General features: G+C 41.0%; 1 protein-coding gene across 4 annotated transcripts in view; it reads left to right on the forward strand.

Annotated features, from left to right (window-relative positions):
* Nucleotides 1–21,133, forward strand: part of MEAK7 (MTOR associated protein, eak-7 homolog) — a 97,710-nt gene that overhangs the window by 16,863 nt on the left and 59,714 nt on the right. For all 4 annotated transcript variants that reach the window (XM_033942731.1, XM_033942732.1, XM_033942733.1 and 1 more), the window contains exon 3: nt 6,824–7,057. In XM_033942731.1, the coding sequence (XP_033798622.1) occupies nt 6,824–7,057 (234 nt within the window). The remainder of the gene's footprint in view (nt 1–6,823; nt 7,058–21,133) is intronic.

The following is a 21,133-nucleotide window of genomic DNA, read 5'->3' on the forward strand; positions in this document are numbered from 1 at the left end:
AACGGGGATTCCTATTTCTGATTTCCGAAATATGGGGTATCAGTTCGGATGGTACCATTATTTCTTTCTAGGGGGGTGTCATCCTTTCTTTTATGTCATGCTCGCTTTTCCTTCCTTCTTCCTGGGAGGAGAAATTGGGAGCAGTGCTTTTATTCACTGCATTTTTTGATATGTACGTAGCGTTCTCTGTGAGCTCGGTTTCTAATGACTTTTAGTTGTTTATATCTCCTTTTTGCATTCTTTAAGGGACGCCTCAAACGTTTGGTGGCGTCCGCAGCCTCCATCGCTCAATGGGTCCAGGAGGACATTCTTTATGCTTGCTTGCTGGCAGGGAAGCGGTTGGCGAAAGAACTTCATGACCATTCCGCTGGAGCGATGGCTACTTCTTGGGCTCGGCCCAGAGGTTTTTTCCTTGGAGGAGATTTGTCTCGCGGCTAATTGGTCTTCCGAGCGTGCTTTCTCTCCCCATTTCTGCTTGGATGTGGGGACGCATGCGGTAGGGGCGTTTTGTGCTTCGGTTGTTGCGGAGGCGGCATTTGCTTCCCACCCAGATTGAGGATTGCTTTGCTACATCCCATTGGTCTCTGGATTCATCTGCTGTTGCTAGGGAAGGAAAAATTATGTTCTTACCTGTTAATTTTCTTTCCCTTAGACGCAGCAGATGAATCCAGAGCCCCACCCTTTCTGGATATTGTCTCTCGTTTTTTTCTTTTGCAACTTTCGCAGTTTGTTATTATGGCAGGTTGTTTTCTGTATTATTGCATTTTGAGATTTGTTATGGGAAAGAAGTTTTTTTACATGCTATGCCTATTGCTGGTTACGTGTGCTTGGGCAAGGAGCTATACTGATGAGACAGGAGGAGTGCCAGCCAATAGGACCACCTGTTAATCAGTTTCTCTATCTCCGCCTGCTGGTAGATGTGAGCTATCCCATTGGTCTCTGGATTCATCTGCTGCGTCTAAGGGAAAGAAAATTAACAGGTAAGAACATAATTTTTCCATATATATATATGTGTGTGTGTGTGTGTGTATGTATATATAAATAAATACATACAAATAAAAATTGTTAGAATCAATCATAAAACAACTCCCCCACATAGAAAAAAGGAAACACATCACAAATGAGTACATTTCCAAAAAAAATTCATACTTTTGTATGCAAACTAAAAACACAAAAAGCTTACAAACATGCATACTTGACAGATAAGCAGTAATGCAATAAGAAGAATCAATAGTCTCCATTTAAAAACAAAACCAAACAAAAAATCAGTTCTTCATTTTTTGTGGAACTGAGAAGCTCTTTCTGCAGCTTTCTCTTTAGTATGTCAAACATTTACCATTCTTTTGTGCCTTCCCCAACTTATTTTTCATTGTTTTCCTCATTATTCATTCTTTTTATTCTGTTCCAGTATTTTACCTGACTCTAGTTTATTTTTACCAACTTTTTGTTTTTTGGCCATTCCAAGCTCTTTTTCCTCTCAGGAGCATCCACCATTTTCGACATTCTAGTTACTCGAGCTCTCCAGGCCTTTGAGCTCTTTGACTTTGCGCTGACCATTTCCCCCTCCATGTCAAAGAGGGTGCAGAGTGGCATTAAGAAATGCTCTTGATGTAATCCAGGGGTGAAACTCAGGCCAGAGATTTGGCCCTCTGTTCTTTTCCTCCCGGCTTACCGGTCTCACCTTCAAAGCAGCCTGCAGAGGATTGCCAGTTGGCTGTAGTGAACCTAGCAGGCTGCTGTCGACCTCCATAGCATGTTTCCTCTGCTGCGGTCCTGTACGTTCATAGATCTCATCTTGTCAGAAGTTCTCAAAAATCAAAACTTACATTTCCCTCTCAGTAGTAAAAACAGAACCTTTAAGAGATTTAGTCATTCTTTTGCTTTTTTTTGCTTTTTTTTAATCTTTATTAATTTTCAATCTTGCATCAAGTGTACAATCCATAAAACATTACATTCTTTTGCTTTTAAATTAACTGAATTCTGGAATGCTTTACTGCTTACATTAAGAAGTTTAAGTTATTTTGCTTTATTACGGAAATTTCTGAAAACTTGTTTGTTTGCTAAACATTTTGGAAATTAACTATTTCATTCTACTTTTCCTTGTCAAGTTTATGTATTACATTATTGTTAACTGAGTCGAGCTCCTCTTGGTTAATGACTCGGTCTATAAAACTAAGTTTTAGTTTAGTTTAGTACTTCAGAGGAGGGATGGAACCACAGCGGAGGGAATGTACTGCGGAGGCTGTGAGAAGCCTGCTTAGGATCGCTACAGCACCGGTGATCCTCAGCAGGCTGCTTTGAAGGTGAGACTGGCAAGCAGGAGGACGCTAGAAAGAAGGCAGGCTCTGGTATAAAGGGGGAAAACATGTAGGCCTTCAGAGGGTGTGTGTGTGTGTGTGATGGCAGTGGGCCCTGGTATAGAAGTACACGAAGGGAGAGAAGGAAGAAGGGGTCCAAACAGATGTGCATATGCTGGACTGAAGGTGGGGGAAGGAGAAGAAATAATGGGTCTAAAAACAGAGGAGAGGGAGAGATGGTGGACAATGGGATGGAGGGAGCGAAGGAACAGAAAGGGAGAGAAGTTGGACACAAGGGATTGTGTGGAGGGGAGATAGAGATACCAGATAGGAGGGTAGTTGGGAAGAGAAAGGAAGAGATGGTAGACCCTGAGGTGGTGGGGAAGGAGGGAGAGATTCTGGATAGAGAATGACACGGGGAAAAAATCTGTCCCCGTCACTGCACCGTTCCAGTCACTGCCATCCCATTCACCGCCCCGTCACCGTCCCCGCAGCATAGAAGCCTCAGTACTGCAATATTTAGCTTATTTTTTCCTTATAAATCAAAGTTCTGGCTGCTGAACTGGAGAAAGAGATGTTCAGCTGGCAGGGCTTTGTTTATAAATTTTTATCAACACAATTAGTATGCTACTTTATCCTGAAGCAAAAAAAGAAATAGAATTTTTCTACCTTTGCTGTCTGGTTTCTGCTTTCCTCATCTTCTCATTCAATTCTTTCCATCCACTGTCTCTCTTCTCTCTGCGTCTTCCATTTGCTCTGTTACTGTGCCTCTCCCTTTCTTCCCCCCTCCAAATGGGTCTGGCACCCATCTTCTTCCCTCTGCTCTCCCCATAGTCTGGCATCTCTGTCTTCTTCCCTGCCAGCATCTTCTCCCCACTCTCTCTTCCCCTTTTCCCTCCAGCGTCTTCTCCCCACTCTCTTCCCCTTTTCCCTCCAGGGTCTTCTCCACACTCTCTCTTCCCCTTTTCCCTCCAGCGTCTTCTCCCCACTCTCTTCCCCTTTTCCCTCCAGCGTCTTCTCCCCACTCTCTTCCCCATTTCCCTCCAGCGTCCTTCTCCCCATTCTGTTTTACCCATTTCCCTTCAGCATCTGTTCCTCTCCACCCCACCTTTCCTTCCTTTCTCCCTCCCTACCCCTTACCTTCATGGCGCTTTCATCCCCCCTGCAGTGAGAACACCTCTTAGCCGCTTCCGCCATGCACCCACGTTCCCCCCCTTTGCATAACAGGCCCGATCCGACAACTATGCCGACAAACCTCCCTGCCCTTTACCTTCATGGCTGGCGATGTCTAAACTGCCGCCTTACAGCAGCCGGAGCATTAAAGTTGCATATGGCTGCTGGAAAGGTCGTCTCTGATGCAACTTCTGGTTGCGTCAGATGACCTTTACGGCAGCCACATGCAGCTTCAATGCTCCGGCTGCTGTAAGAAGACAGTTTAGAAATCGCAGCCACGAAGGTAAGGGCAGGGTGGGATTAGGAAGCTCTTTAAACCTGGTGGCGGCAGTAAGGAGGGAGGGAGTGCGATAGGTGACTGTGCGCGTTCCCTCCCTTAACTGCAGGGACAAAGCCATTCACTGTCCATGGGGCGGTGAATGGCCTTGTCCTCATAGCAACGGTGAACACAGGTTTTTCCTCACCGTTTTGGCGGGTTACCCGCAGGTAACAGCCACAGTGTCATTCTCTAATGCTGGATGAAAGGGTAGTTGAGAAAAGTGGGAATGGAGACGAAAAAAAGGAAAGATACCAGACCTCTGGGGGAGGGAAGGGAAACGAAAGGGGAGGACAGAGATGGAAGATGGATGGTTAGCACTGAGAAAGAAGAAAACGACAAATGGGCAGGAGATCCTTGCAAGCGAGTTATCAGAAGACAACCAGAGTCTGGAACAAAAATGATTTGAAAAATGACAGAGAACAAAAGGTAGAAAAAATAATTTTGTTTTCTGTTTTGTGATTACAATATGTCAGATTTGAAATGTGTATCCTGCCAGAGCTGGTGTTAGACAGCAAGAATGAACTAGGACCTAAAAGAGAGAAGAAAAGTCTTTTTTATGTATTTTATTTACATCACAGAGCTGGCGTGGGGTTGGAGAGGTAGTAACCCTATACTTCTACTAAGAGTAAGGGGTCCTTTTTTTAAGGTGGGCATTTAGCGTGCGCTAAATCAGTTAGCATACCTTAATAAAAGGACCCCTAAGTAACTTAATAAAAAATTGGCCTGCGATTTAGCTTATGTTTTAGATTTTGGCCCCTTATGTGATTGAGTTTGTCACCCCTGATGTAATAGGACCATTTCAGGCTCTGATCCATATAATTGGTGTGTCCAGTCACATCCAAGTCCTGTTCCTTTTTCATGCACAAAAGTTCTTCACCCCCTAATCTTTACCATTCCCTCAGGTTTTGGAAGTCCAAATGCATGACCTTGCATTTCTTAGCACTAAATCTTAGCTGCCAAATTTCAGACCATTCCTCAAGCTTCACATGTTTTCCACACCATCAGGGGTGTCTACTTTATTGCAGATTTTGGTATCATCTGCCTCATCCAGATGTTCATATGACTATAACATGAAATGGCGTTAGTCAGCCATCTTCATCATCTTCTAGGTCAGCTGCTTAACGACCCTGCCCAAGGCAACAAAGAACACATAAATCACAACCTCATTCCAAATAGCAGTTGTCCTTTTGACTCTTTACTAGAGAGCATTGCTAGCATTCTTCTGCCTCTTCCTTCCAATCTCTCCATTGGATTCAGATTAATCTATTTTCATAAGCATTGGACTCTTATCACAACAGAACAGTGGGTGCTTTGAATCATCACTCAGCTACATTTGATCAGAAAACTTCCAAACCTCCCATCAAAAGAGACTCCTTCCAGTTCTCTCAGAAGACCCTCCTTCACCAAGAACTCTTGGCCTTTCTCCAGCTAAACACAATAGAACCTGTTCCTCTGCTGCAGGAGAGAGACCAGGGGTTCTACTCAAAGTATTTCCTGATGCCAAAAAAAAAACGGAGGTCTTTGACCTATACTGGACTTCTAGGGCCTAAACAGATACTTGCTGAAGGAGAAGTTTTGTATGCTCTCTCTGGGAATTCTTCTACCTCTACTGGAACAAGGTGATTGGCTTTACTCTCTAGATCTCAAAGGAGGCTACACACTCATATTCATCCTATGTGCTCACAGAAAGTATCTTTGCTTTCGCATTGGATCTCGACTTTTCCAATACAAAGTTTTACCCTTCAGACTGGCTTTGGCCTCTCATTTCTTCATGAAGTGCCTAGTGGTAGTAGTGGAAGCCCTTCGCACATAAGAGTTTCCCATATTTCCCTACTTGGACAAGTAGGTTTGTTACTTAACTGATGATCTCGCAAGCTGACATTGGGTGGGAAGGTACTAGCACATGCACAGTATGGACAATGCCTATTAAAGTGACAGTACACTTAGTAGTATCCGAAGATGATGTCACCCACATGTGAGAATATATGCCTGCTGTCCTCAGAGAACACCTGCTTACAGGTAAGTATCTTTGCTTTTTCATTTTAGTAATTTTGTTTTAAGTTATTTTAAATACAACTGTCTGATACAATGTCTTCTTGTGACCCTATAGACATTTAGGACTAAATTCTGTATATGGCACCAAAAACAATTGCACTAAGTTCTAATCTATTAATGGTGTTCTGAGTTGAGCATTTTATAGTGTTTGGCACAGGGATTTACACCCAGTTTTGGGCATGAGGAATTATACCTACTGAAACCTGGTGTAAATCCTTGTGCCTAAATTAGGCAAAGATCTGCCTAATTCTTTAACTCTGCATACAAATTCCAGGAATGCTCTCACCATCACATGACTGTGCCCATTTTTTGGATCTGCACATAAAAATTTACCCGCACATCTTTATATGGAATAGGAACTAAAGATACATGTGTACTTTAGATTATTTCAAAAACCTACTCTGACAGAATAACTTAGACACTCGAGAGAGTAGGCTTTACCTAAGTTAAACAATCCTTTTATAAAAAACGAGCCTCAGAGCTACAGGGCTGGCCAGGAACGCCAGAGCCTCTGTATTCAGCTATAGCTATAGCTGAATATAGCTATAGCTGAATACAGAGGCTCTGGCGTTCCTAGCCGGGCCTGTAGCTCTGAGGCTCGTTTTTGATAAAAGGATTGTTTAACTTAGGTAAAGCCTACTCTCTCGAGTGTCTAAGTTATTCTGTCAGAGTAGGTTTTTGATGTTGTTTATTTAGCTGACATAAGTTACCTTGTGTGTTGTACTTTTAGATTATTGCCAGTTAGCACCGATAATTAGCATCCAAGTAAAAGTGCTAATTAGCTTGTTATGTAATTAAATTGTGTACAACAAATTGGAGTGCACCCAAATTTGCCCACACAGTTTTAGTGCTATATATAAAATTATTGGGTTGGTCTCTTTATTTCATTTTAAGACAACATTTTATTACGCAGAAATGAATAGTTTTATGCTTGTAGTTTGCCCTATATTTGGTAATTAATCACTCTTTTTTTTGAAAGGACTTTGTTTTTAAAGGCTTTCCAGAGTCCATGACGATCAGACTATACAATGGAATGAAAAGCATCTGTGTGAGTGAAAATGCATCTGGTCTGAGTAAACGGATCTCCAAGGAACAGTTCACAGTGTTCCTTTCAGATGTGTTACGAGGAACAGCAGAAGAGAAAAGTTATATAGTCTCGAGAATGATTTTGGGAGATGACAGTGAGAGTTTGAAAGGAAAACAAGTCCAGGAGGTAAAGCCGAGATTGCCAACTCGTTGCCTTTTGAAATTTGCTTTAATATTTGCTGTTATCCTTCTCTTGAGAAACTTGTTAAATCCACTTCAGATGCAAAGTAAAAATGTGTAATAGATAGATAGGTTAAGAGAATGGTGGGATTTTTGGTGAATGATCTCTATATTTCTATTTTCAAATATGTTTATTTCCTAGATGCTTTTTGTTAGTTCCCACATGTGAATGATGTGAAATTATATTTGAAAAACTACAAAAAAGGGAATGGTGAGTAAACCACAAAAAGACTATAGAAGTCCAAAATAATTCAAAAACACCTAAACTTGACCTCTAAACTCTCAAACCCTGAAATTCCTTGACCTTTTAAATGAGCAAGACCTCAAATCCTTGTTTCAACAACCCACACGCGAAAAAGGCCATCAGTTAGATCTACTCACCTCCTCCATTTCAGCAAAAAAACACAAGCTACAGTACCTAGAATTTAATTCCCTATCCAAAGTACCTTGGTCAGACCACTTACTCCTAGAATTCACCATATTCAATAACTAAACTGATCCCCCAAGACATCAATAACTAAACCGATCCCCCGAGTAGCCTTTTATAGAAACAAAATAGCTCCTGAATCAAAATGGAATAAAAAAGATAACTCATTACTATCCCTCCCGATCCCTGATCAAGACTTCCTGGACCATTGGAAGACAACCAGTGAACAAATCCTAAAAAACTAGCTCCACTCAAATGCAGCAAAAGAATCCAAAGCTCATTGGAGAAAGTGGTTCGACTCAGCACTTATGTCCTTAAAAAGAGCTTGCTGACAATATAAGCGCTACTAGTGTAAATACCTCTCTTCAGGAAACAAGGCTAAGTGGTACCAGAAAATCCTAGAATTTAAATCACTACTGATGCAAAAGAAGAAAGAGTACTAATCTGAACAGATTATCACAGAAGATAATTTTAAAATCAACAAACTTCTCAATATTAGATAACCTAACCAGCATAAACAAGATCACAAATGGTGACTACCCATCTGTTCCAACAGCCTCAGAACTAGCTATTTAAAAACAAAGATTAAATCCACACAAGACTAGATACCATTCCAGCTAGACCCACTACAGCAAAACCACCTATGGAAATACCAGCAGACAGATCTTGGAATGAGTTTGATGAGATTAAATTCAAAGACAAAAAACAGCTTCTCCTAAAATACTCCAAAGCATATTGCAGTCTCGACACCTGCCCACCTTATCTGATCAAAGCAACCACCCCAACAACTATAGGAGCAATAACCCAATGGCTCAACTATCAGAAACTGGCCTTTTCCCCAAATCAGGAGGAAGAATTAACACCCATTCACAAGAACCCAAAGCTGAGTCCCTCTAATGTGACCAATTATTGGCCACTAGCTTCCATCCCCCTACATATCAAAATGATGGAAGGATATGTCACAGAACAACTTAAATGCTACTTACAATGCTTCAGTATCCTCCACCTTTCACAATCAGGATTCAGGAAAAATTACAGCACTGAGACAAAAGTTGCAGCACTAGTAACATATGGCAAAGACCTAAGCAGGGGCCACAATGCAATCATAATCCAGTTTGACCTAAGCAGTGCATTTGACCTAGTAGACTTTGATCAAATGTCCGAATCTTCAGTGATTTTGGATTTAGCGGTCCAGTCCTCTACTGGTTCCAAGGCTTCCTAACCACTTGGTACTATGCTGTATGTAAGGATGGTGTACTTTCTGACAACTGGCACCCTTCCAGCGGGATCCCCCAAGGATCCCCACTTTCACCATCAGTGTTCAACCTTATAATGCAATCCTTGGGAGCCAACCTAGATCTCGCACGAATAAAATATTTCACCTATGCAGACATAACGATCATGCTTCCTGTAACAGCTGCATTAGCCAACACCCTCGCCACATCATACTGTAGAAAACGACATCAACTCACCGCCTCAAACTAAATAAGAACAAAACCAAATTCCTTTGTCTAGGACCCTCAACTGACACACGCTATACTCCATGGAAATGATTTTCCATTAGAACTACAATCCTGAACCTTAGGATTAGAAATTTATAACCACCTATCCATGAAGAGCCATGTACAATCAATAATAAGACAATCTTTCCTTGTGACGAGAAAGCTAAAATCCATCAGAAAATACTTCGAAACGGAGGCTTTCTGAATTTTAGTGCAATCCCTAATCCTATGTTGATTAGACTGCTGTAATGTAACACTAGTTCTTTGCTCTAAAACATTTCTATTGCATCTACAACTAGTTCAAAATGCAGCAGTAAGACTCATATATGGACTATGGAAATCAGAACACCTATAGTCCTATCATATGAAACTACATTGGTTGACCATAACGGCAAGGATCACTTTTAAATTAGGCATCACTGCTTTTAAGATCCTGACAGGGAATGCCCCCAGCTACCTAACAGATTTGGCCACCCTCCAACAGATATTTCATCAGAAATCTTTTACATTTAAAATTCCCAGCAGGCAACGATATAAAGTCTACCAGGCAAATTAACTTAACCATCCAATATCTATTAGCAAAATGATGGATCTTGTGACCACTAACTCGGGTTCAGAAAACTTTCAAAAGCATTTCTGTACCAAGAAGGAGCCAACCCGGAAGTAACTGAAATGGTAATTGTAAAACCCATTTCTAAACTGTCTAATGCAACTCCTGGGACATAACGATCAGCCAAAGAATGACCTACTTGAATTTGTAACTATGACCTAATTGTACTGACAACTGTATAGAATGTCTGTGTCAATCTGTCCATTGTAACTTTTTGGGTAAGTGACCCAACCTCCTGTAATATAATCTGACCTTGAACTGAATAGATAAAGACGGAATAGAAAACCAGATTAACATATAACATAACACAACATATAACACATAACATCCTCGATAATAAAACCCTTACCCACGCATGCACAGTTGAAACTGTGTGATCCCTGCTGCCGTGATTTCTGCCTCCGTGCCGAATTCGATTTCAGGCGCATGGGGCGGCTTGTGGCGATTTGAGCAGCGGTTTGACTCCGCCGCTACCGGGACACCTCTTCTCAACCCCACGACCTTTGACCAACGATCTTGGCCTGCAACGGAACTGCTTTTTTTTTTTAGGTTTGTTTCGTTCTTGGGGGCTGCTTCCGGGTTTTGCGCTCGCTCTTTTGAATGACCTTTGGGCCGCCATCATGTTGCGGGACTCGGATCGCTCTGTGTACCCGGAGCCTCCGCTGCGCACCTCCGACATGAAGAAGGAGACCAGTCTCCCCAACCTGGCCTCCATCGCCACCACGCTTCTCTACTATTTGGTTGACCTGCCCATTAAATCTCCTCCACGAGTGGATTGAGGACCAGCGTTCAAGGCACAAGTTTTATTACTATCATTGGAGAAGGGCTGCTGCTGGACAGGGGGAGCAGGGAAGAGTTGCTGCTGGACAGGGGGGAGGTAAAATGGAGGGAGAAGGGCTGCTGCTGGACAGGAGGAGCAGGGAAGATGTGCTGCTGGACAGTGGGGAGGTAAAAGGAAGGTAGAAGGGCTGCTGCTGGACAGGGGGAGCAGTGAAGGGGTGCTGCTTGAGCATGGGGCATTGACGCCATTTGTGAAAGCTTCAGGTTTGAAAATAATTCTACATGCAAAATGACACCAGCGCAAGGTTTTAAAATTATAACCAGGATTTATTGAATTATTGGTTCTATTTTCCCATTATTAGATCAAAAGAACAGCATAATTGCTTACGTTGCGCTCATGGGAGATCATCATCGTGGCCAAAGACTGGCCTTCTCACAATGGTCTCGTCTTTACAGTCTCATTACAGTCTATTATATAACTTTTGGTTTAGTGACATCATCAAGTTTGACGACCAATAACATTTCTATGGGTGGTCTCAAAGTTTAAACAAAGAAACATTCCTCCATGTTTAAAAGTTAGTCAAAGTTTCAGATGATTTCTGAATTAACATTAACATTCAAAAGAATTCACAATTATTAACATGGTAAATTCTCAGTCCTTCCATGCTGACAAGTTCTGAGCCTTAAAGGAAAAAAACTCCTAAGCTGACAGATTCAAATTGCACAGCCTTACACAGAAATCTTACTCAGGAGAAAAAGGGGGGGGTTAAATCCCCCTCTCCTCTTCCTGAAGCGTGGGCTTCCAATGCCCCCCTTCTCCCTATTCTTGAGACTGACTCTAATCACTTCCAGATGTTGTGCTCAAGATTTTTTCTTAATGTTTCTGCTTATAAAACCATTTATATTTCCACATATCACATCCATGGGCCCCAAACATTCATAATTTCATTCATATCTTGGCCATTCATACTTCATACATTTTATATCTCAGTTTGGAATATGGAATCTAATATGCTTTTCCTAACTAGCCTGAGCACATCTGTTAACAATTAGAACCACGAGGCTAAAGGCGGGAAGCTGAACAAAGAACAGAAACTATTCACTGGCACAAGATGCTGGCCTAAGACAGGACAGTTATAGCACATACAAAAGAACCTCCATGTAATCATGTAATCATGATTTCCACCATGATTTAGCTCAACAGCAAAGTACACAAGAAAACACCATTCTTTTCCTTATATTAATCTTTAGTGTGTTTTTTCTTCTGGCCTTAGCTACATTATATTTAAATGTTTTATTCACCTATTTTTCGTACGCTTCTATTTGGGCGCGGTCCTTAACTAACACAGATGTTTGTCTAACTAGAATTACCCAGAATCATACGAAAAACTGGCGCTACAAAAATACTGCACTATCATGCTTCTGACATCCATTTCAATATCGTCCCATTAAACAGCACGCTAGCCACCACGAGCCACGAGCCACGAGTCATGAGCCACGACTCAGTCCCCTCTTGGATATTACTGAATTTATGAAGTAATATTCAGAATTGAGCTCGTGGTCTTATCTGTGGCGCTGAGGTTTACTCTGGGTACGGTTCTTCTTATGGATCAGTGTGTGTCTGTGCAAGTATATTCTTTTAAATGCCAATTAGATAGCAAAAGCCAGAAAAATGTACTACCTAGGCCTGCAACGGCAGATGCCTAGAAGATCTTACCCAAAGCATACTTGAATTCTCTAGTGAGAATGCAAGCAAATCCCATCCACTATTCTAGATAAAACCCATCTAAGTGTACATTTATGTAAGTTGCTGTCTAAACCATATCATATAGGAAACTTACCATTCCAGTGATAGTTAGACAGTGTCTGTTCTAGGTGCAAGTACAGTCCTAGAGCAGAGACGTCTGTTGTTTTATTCATAGAGGTATTCATGAAACTCCAGTACTTTTAAAGTTAAAAAGTCAGAAAATTTAGAGAAAGTATAGCTAAAGAAAAATAGAACCCTAGATTTCCCTAAGATAAAGAGAACCTCAGTATTACCTAATTTAATTAGTCCCTATGCTCAAAAGTGTTATGTTATAAAATTTTGGAATTAAATCAATAAAGTGTAAAATAATGCACAGTGTTAAGAAAACCCAAATATATGCTTAATATGGAAATGTACTCATGTGCAGATAATGCATGCACATCAGATATAAGTTTTCTTTTTCTGTGTGTGTTGCAGGAACTCATTTCTCAAATTTAAATTAAAATCATTAAAAGGACTGATGATATCAGCTGTTAAACCCAATTAAACAATATTGTGGCACTGTGTTACAGCTTAGAAGCTGCCACTGTGTATAGAAATACAGTCATATGAAATAAAATTTAAAATACAGGATACACAAAATATTTTCTGAGAACAATGCATGAAGACAATGATAAAGAAAATACAGTTATTAATACAATATCAGAATAAGTCTATGAAATTATGCAAAAGCATAATTAAAGTTCAGAAGCCTAATTCAAATGAAATGATTTAAAGTAACGTGGTTTAAGATAAAGTCTGTTTTTTCGTTCAAAATTTTTTATATGAGTCCAGAAATGTCTTTTGCAAATAGTTTTAGCAACTTGTAAGGTCGGAGTCTCTAAATTAATTTCAGTGAAATTTAAATCATGGCTTTAAAAAGTTCATGCTGCAACGTTTTCATAATTCAAGCTTGGCTTTTCTGTAACTATGGAACTGCTTTTCTTTACACCCGTACTGGTACAACTGAAAGGTAAGCACAGCTCATTAGTTGAAGACAAAGGAACACTGAAATTCCCGCCGAAAATTCAGCATCGGAATTTTTCTCTGTGTTCTCCACAGCTCTAGTGGTGGTATGTGGTACTGCTGATCAGTGTAAATCCTGGAAGGAAAGCACATGTTCATTAACAAAAGAACAAAGAAAAAAGAAACACATGGCACGTTATCACGTTATCCCCTCTGCAAACTGTACTAATTCTTGTATTGCAGAGCCACATTCTCTGTGTTGAATTGTTGAAAGGATTCAAAGAAGGTTCTTAACTGAAACACAAAACATACAGATTAAATAGACTTTTTTCAGGGTCCTGTAGTACCAAAATATGGCCACAGGAAAATTTAAACATGCAGACACATTCTCTACATGGTAAAATTAGACTTTCTTTTTTTCTAACATCAGGGAATTATTCTCAATTCCATATTCTTTATTAGGTTCCTATCCTGAAGAGCTTACTTGTAAAAAGTAAGCAAAATTTCAATTCCGAATTCATCCACTTACATAAAAGTTTATTATAATTGTTCTTTTCCGTTAACTAAGTTAGCAAGCCCTTTGTTTCACATTTATTTCGATTTTCAAAAAAATATAGGTACTTAACCTCTACTTTTGTTAATCTTTTTATTTTAAACTTCCCAAGTTTAATTTTAAAATGCATTTAAATTTAATTACTCCCTAATCATACATTTCAGGCAATGCACAAGTTTAAAAATACTTTATAAACCATGCAGGGGCACAAAAATTCATATTCAAAATTAATTTGAACCCTGAGATAAAATATAAAGGCAGGGATTTTATTTTTCCCTTATGCACACTTGCCTGCTTTTAAGCATGGTATCTGTTTTTTGGAATAAATCTTTTTCTTTTCCACAAAATTATCCTTTCACTGTTGAATACATTCCCAAGTCCAGCAGAATTCTTTTCTTTTCTCCCATCTTCCCTATCGAACTCCTCCATATCAGATCCCTTACAATCAGGTCATAATTCATAGCACATCCTTCCTTAACACGTCTCACAAAACTTTCTTCCACATTCTTGTACGTTCGTTCTACAGACTATCTCCCTGCTTTGAAACAGCCAAACATTTAAACGATCTAGCTATTCAAACTTTCTTTTCCTTTTCACTTCACTTTCTTATTTAAAAATCACTTTCTGACCCAACATTTCTTTTCTTGCAACACTCTTATAACCCTTTTAAAAAATAAAGGAACAAGGGAAAAATTCAAGCTACATAACGTCTTTTTTTTTTTTTTCTAGAATGCATCTTGTACAGAGCCCTTAGGCTACAAACAGCTCTGAAGCTACTAAAGTACCTCAATTGTTCTTAACAGCACAGATCTACACTACAAAAACAACATACACAAACTTTCCGGAACTCTAAACAGCATGCTGGTAAAGTTTTATCAGAGAGAGACCACATTGAATCCTGATATTCACACTACATAAGCTTTTCTTTTTTTCTACTACATCGGAAACAAATTTAAGCCACGGATACATAGGATTCTCATGTCTTGCTAAACTACCAGTTCTCAATAAACCCTTTTAATATGCAAACAGACTTGCTCCGAGACTTCTCAAAAAAGAAGAATCAAATTCGTTAACTGACTAGTATATAAGCAAATACCTGTTGGAAAATCTGTAGCCCTGAGACAAAGGACTCCATTGCTGCTATTTCCTCCCCCTCTTTCCTCACGTGATAGCTCTGTGGAAGGCATGGAGGAAAAAGGTGGGGGTGAAAATCCCCCATTTGCAGCCCGCTCTTTCAAACAAAGGAACAGCATAGAGCGATAGGACTTCTTGTAAGATACCATTAACTTTTCTTTTCTTTTTCCAGAGACAAGAAAAACAGTTAGGGCAGAGCAAAAAAGACAGAGAGAGACAGAACTGGAGTTTAGAAAGACAAAGCTGAGAAACACAATTTCTTTTTTCTTTTCAAAGTAGTTACTTCAGATAGGCACTGAAAATGCAGAGGGAGACAAAGAAGGAGGGTTTCAAACAAAGAGACGGGTGAGGGAAACTTTTCAAAGTCAGATTAAAACAGACAGTTTTCTTTTTCACAGAGAGAAAGAGTTAGTTCAGAGACAAAGCTTAGACACACAGCAGGAAAGAACAAATGTGTTTTTTTCTTCAAACTTAATAACGCATTTTCAAACAAGCAAAAACTTACGTTCACAGAGGAGACCTGCTCAGATGGAAAAATGCCAGCACTGCAAGGGATTTTTTTTTTCATTCTTTTCACAACATTCTTTCTGTGTTACTTTTATTTCTAATTTTTTTCTTTTTCTTTTTCCATTAATATTTAATTTCCACTAACTTCATATCCCTCTACCCACAAATTTATGTACAGATATATACAAGCATGCATGCTCCTTACTGTTAAATAATTTTTTTTATTATTATTTTTAATTAATTTTTTTTTTTTTATTATTATTATTTTTTTTTTTCTTTAAACAGGCGTAATACTCACAATTTTCCAGTTTTCCGGTCCCGTTTTATCTCTAATTTCCGCCATATTCCTGCGCAGCCAGTCAACCTGTGACTACCTTTTGTTACACAACCATGCGAAATCTCTAGAGTTCCTAGAGGTTCTATGAATAACCTATAAGCTTTTTCAAGGCGTCAAATTAGTTAGTTCCCGGGTTTCGGCACCAATTGAGCATGGGGCATTGACGCCATTTGTGAAAGCTTCAGGTTTGAAAATAATTCTACATGCAAAATGACACCAGCGCAAGGTTTTAAAATTATAACCAGGATTTATTGAATTATTGGTTCTATTTTCCCATTATTAGATCAAAAGAACAGCATAATTGCTTACGTTGCGCTCATGGGAGATCATCATCGTGGCCAAAGACTGGCCTTCTCACAATGGTCTCGTCTTTACAGTCTCATTACAGTCTATTATATAACTTTTGGTTTAGTGACATCATCAAGTTTGACGACCAATAACATTTCTATGGGTGGTCTCAAAGTTTAAACAAAGAAACATTCCTCCATGTTTAAAAGTTAGTCAAAGTTTCAGATGATTTCTGAATTAACATTAACATTCAAAAGAATTCACAATTATTAACATGGTAAATTCTCAGTCCTTCCATGCTGACAAGTTCTGAGCCTTAAAGGAAAAAAACTCCTAAGCTGACAGATTCAAATTGCACAGCCTTACACAGAAATCTTACTCAGGAGAAAAAGGGGGGGGGTTAAATCCCCCTCTCCTCTTCCTGAAGCGTGGGCTTCCAATGCCTCCCTTCTCCCTATTCTTGAGACTGACTCTAATCACTTCCAGATGTTGTGCTCAAGATTTTTTCTTAATGTTTCTGCTTATAAAACCATTTATATTTCCACATATCACATCCATGGGCCCCAAACATTCATAATTTCATTCATATCTTGGCCATTCATACTTCATACATTTTATATCTCAGTTTGGAATATGGAATCTAATATGCTTTTCCTAACTAGCCTGAGCACATCTGTTAACAATTAGAACCACGAGGCTAAAGGCGGGAAGCTGAACAAAGAACAGAAACTATTCACTGGCACAAGATGCTGGCCTAAGACAGGACAGTTATAGCACATACAAAAGAACCTCCATGTAATCATGTAATCATGATTTCCATCATGATTTAGCTCAACAGCAAAGTACACAAGAAAACACCATTCTTTTCCTTATATTAATCTTTAGTGTGTTTTTTCTTCTGGCCTTAGCTACATTATATTTAAATGTTTTATTCACCTATTTTTCGTACGCTTCTATTTGGGCGCGGTCCTTAACTAACACAGATGTTTGTCTAACTAGAATTACCCAGAATCATACGAAAAACTGGCGCTACAAAAATACTGCACTATCATGCTTCTGACATCCATTTCAATATCGTCCCATTAAACAGCACGCTAGCCACCACGCGCCACGAGCCACGAGTCATGAGCCACGACTCATGCTGGACAAGGGGGAGGTAAAAGGAAGGGAGAAAGGCTACTGCTGGACAGGGGGAGCAGGCAAGGAGTGGTGATGGACATCCGAGGAAAGAAAGAAAGACAGACAGTGGCCAAGGAGAGAGAGAGACAGAAAGAAAGAAAGAAAGACAGACAGACAGAAAGCGGCCAAGGAGAAAGAGAGAAAGAAAGAAAGTCAGACATACACATCTATTCTAGCACCCGTTAATGTAACGGGCTTAAAGACTAGTATAACATAACACAACATATAACATAACATAACACAGAGCCCAATGGCCAAGTTCTGCCAAATGGCTGCTTCAGGGACCAAAATTACTAATAAAAATATGATCAAAAATATAATGTTACTAACAATACAAATAGATAAAGAAATGTAGCAATATAATAGTTTATAGTTTATTTATAGTCTGCTTTTAATAAAGCGGATTACAAAATTACATACACAATAAATATACAAACAACATCCATCCATCTAATATAATAAAACCCTAAGCGTGCATGCGCACTCTTACTGCGTGCTTCCGTTTTCCATTTTCTATAATCTGTAGGTCCGCAGCAGGCAAGAGTGCGCATGCGCGCGCGACTCCCTCCCTCTCTCACTGTAAGATCGCCACCTTCGTCGCCCCCTCCCTCCCCCGTGCACCCTTTCCCAGCACACACAAACCCCCATTGACCCTCCCACCGCAAGATGCACAAACCTCCCGTCTCCAGCAGCGGCCGCATCACACTAAAAACGCTGCTTTGCGGCCTCACATGCTCCATTATTCTTGTAACTTCTCCTGGAAATGACCAGAACTCTCTCTGTAATTATCCTGGAAATGTCCAGTTGTCTCTTTTTTAATCCGCCCAGAACTGCAAGGTTGAGGCGGAATAGAAATCAGTAATGTAATGTAATGATTTCCTCTGCCGCATCTCTGATGACATCATCAGAGACGCCGGCAGAAGAAATCAGAGCATGGGAAAGCCGCGAAGCAGTGTCTTTAGTGTGATGTGACCGCTGCTGGAGCCAGTAGGTTTGACGGTCGTCTCGCGGTGGGAGGGTCAATGGGGTCGGCTGCACGGCGGCGATAGTGGCGGGGGGGAGGGTTCTACTGCACAGGGGGATGGCTGGCAGGCAGGTACAAAGATCCACTGCAAATCATTTGGTAACTGCAATGCAATATGGCAGACTTCTGTTTTAGGCCATTTTACAAATATGTGAAGAAGGACCGGGGAGCAGGGAAGAGGTGCTGCTGGCGGTGGGGGAGGGGAAGAGAGTTCCACTGCACAGGAAGATGATAGGCAGGCAGGCAGGCAGGCAAGCTGGCTTCGGAGGGTGGGGGTGGGACAAAGTCTGGAAGGCAGTGAGGGGGAGCAGGGAAGAAGTGTTGCTGGACCAGGGGAGCAGGGAAGAGGTGCTGCTGGACTAGGGGAGCAGGGAAGAGGTGCTTCTGGACAGGAGGAGCAGGGAAGAGGGGCAGGGGGAGTACGTACGAGGTGCTGCTGGACAGGGGGAGCAGGGAAGAGGTGCTGCTGGACCGGGGGAGCAGGGAAGAGGGACAAGAGGAGCACGGAAGAGGTGCTGCTGCACAGGGAAGTGGGTTGGGAGAGGGAAATGCTGCTGCTGCTGCACAGGAAAATGGCGGGGGAGGATATCATTCTGCTGCTACTGCACAGGGAAGTGGAGTGGGGAGGGAAATGCTGCTGGTGAGAAAAGGGGGCTGGGGCTGAAAGGGAAAAGATAGGAGAAGGGGGCTGGGGGGGGGTAAAAAATGGGTTTGGAGCTGGGGCTGAAAATAGGGGACATGTGAGGGAAGGAGGCTTTACTAGCACCCGTTAATGTAATGGGCTTAAACACTAGTAAGAAAAATAATATTAATTAATAGCAACAAAAACTTCACTAACCAACTCAAAATACAATATCAAATTGGAACATGCATTAGACAATCTAAAAAATCTAAAACAAACAAACCCTGAAATAATACATAAAGGCCCCCTTTTATGAAGCTGCATTAGGCTTTTTTTATTGCTGGTCGTGGCAGTAGTGTTCTCCCCAGAAATTTTTTCCAGCCGGGTGGCATGAAAAAGTAGCCGGGTGGGGCGAGACACGGAAATTTGGTGGTGGGGAAAATTAAGGGCTCCTTTTACTAAGCTGAAATAGCGTTTTTAGCGTGTGCAGAATTGCCAAGCTACACGGCTAGAACGAACGCCAGCTCAATGCTGGTGTTAGCGTCTAGCATGTGCGGCAATTCTGCGCAAGCTAAGCGCACAGTAAAATCGCTATCGCAGCTTAGTAAAAGGAGCCCTAAATGTGTACTATTTGTATTAGTTAATTATTATTAGTAATTTTCCAATGCTCAATATGACTGCCTTTCTTAAGGTTTGACACTTGTTCCATAATATTTTTATTAAATTTAAGAAGTATCCAATTCTAGAAGTGAATAATTAGATATTTGCCCTCTTTCAAATGGTATAGAGCAGCGTCTCTCAAACTTTTTGACTTCGTGACACTAAACGGAGCAAATGGTTTTTGTGGCACACTAAATACAGAAAATGTTTTTCATGGCTGGAAAAAATTTCTGGGAAGAACACTGTTGCCGTTAGTTTTCAAGGTCCAATCACGTCAAAGAATGATGCTTATCTGGGCAGTTGTATAATAAAAAGAATGGATAAGATAACATGAGAAGTGAAATTGTCATGAATCAGAGAGATACATACCCTGTAGGTCCTAAAAGCAGGCTTGTGGATTAGATATAAACTATGAAGGCAGTGGTGTACCTAGCATAGCCCATCATTTTTTGACACCCCCCATCTGTATGAAAAACATGATTTTTAGTAACAATCTACACATCACACAAGAGTGTACGTAGGAAAAGGCAGCATCTTACATACTGCAGTGAGCAGTACATCAATACACCCATTGTAAAACTAAACAAGCCAGACTAGTACAGATCAATCCTACACAGTCAATCCGAACTGAAAACCATGCTTTCGAACACACAGAACACAGAAAACACCTTCGCCTAGTATGGAATATGTAATCACAAACTAACCACTCTCCCTTTTACAAAACTGTAATGTGGTTTTTAGCCATGGTGGTAACAGCTCAGACTCTCTTAGAATTCTGAGCAATTACCACCATGGCTGGTGCTAAAAAAACGCTCTACAGTTTTGTAAAAGGGGGGATAAAATAGAAAAACGAAGACAAAGGTTAAATTAAACCACCAAGAAGCTGGACTCTGCATACAATGCAACACTACAGAAACAGCAATGCGTCTCCCTTAAAGCAAAAAAATAAATAATATATTTTTTTTCTACATTGTCTTCTCTGGTTTCTGCTTTTCTCATAGTCTTGTCACATCTTCCTTTCATCCACTGTCTACCCTCTCTCTCACCCTTCTATAAGGCATCTTCTCTCCTTGTATTCCACTTCCATCTCTCCCTTCACCCCTATTATTCTGGCATCTATCTTCTTCCCTTCCCTCCTCCAATGGTCTGGCATCTCTCTCCTCTTCTTCTCTTCCCTCTCCCACACCCCCATGGTCTCCTCTCCTCTCCCTTCCCCACACTTCCATCAGCATCTGCCCCCTTTCTTTCCCTCCAACCCAATTCCATCTAGAATCCTTCCCCCTTATGTCTCTCTCCTTTCCCTGCACACCAATTCCATCAGCATCTGCCCCCTTTCTCTCCCTCCACCACCCTTCCATACCACCCTGACCCCCTTTTTCTCCCTCCAGCACCCTTCTATGCTCCTCTCTCCCTCCAAACCAGCAAGGTCCCATGATGACTGCTTCTGTTGCCTCTGCCACTGGAAGATGTAAGTGACGTTGAAGAGGGTGGGCTGGCAGACGCAGGGAATTGCGGCAAGGTTCCGCAATGACTGCAGCTGCTGGTCCACCCCTTCCGACGTCATTTACGTCTTCCGGAGGCAGAGGCATCAAATGCAGTCATTGCGGGACCTTCCTGCATTTCAGTGCGGCTGCCTACTCTGCTTCGG

This window comes from Geotrypetes seraphini, chromosome 4, assembly GCF_902459505.1.
Source record: "Geotrypetes seraphini chromosome 4, aGeoSer1.1, whole genome shotgun sequence".
NCBI lineage: Eukaryota > Metazoa > Chordata > Amphibia > Gymnophiona > Dermophiidae > Geotrypetes > Geotrypetes seraphini.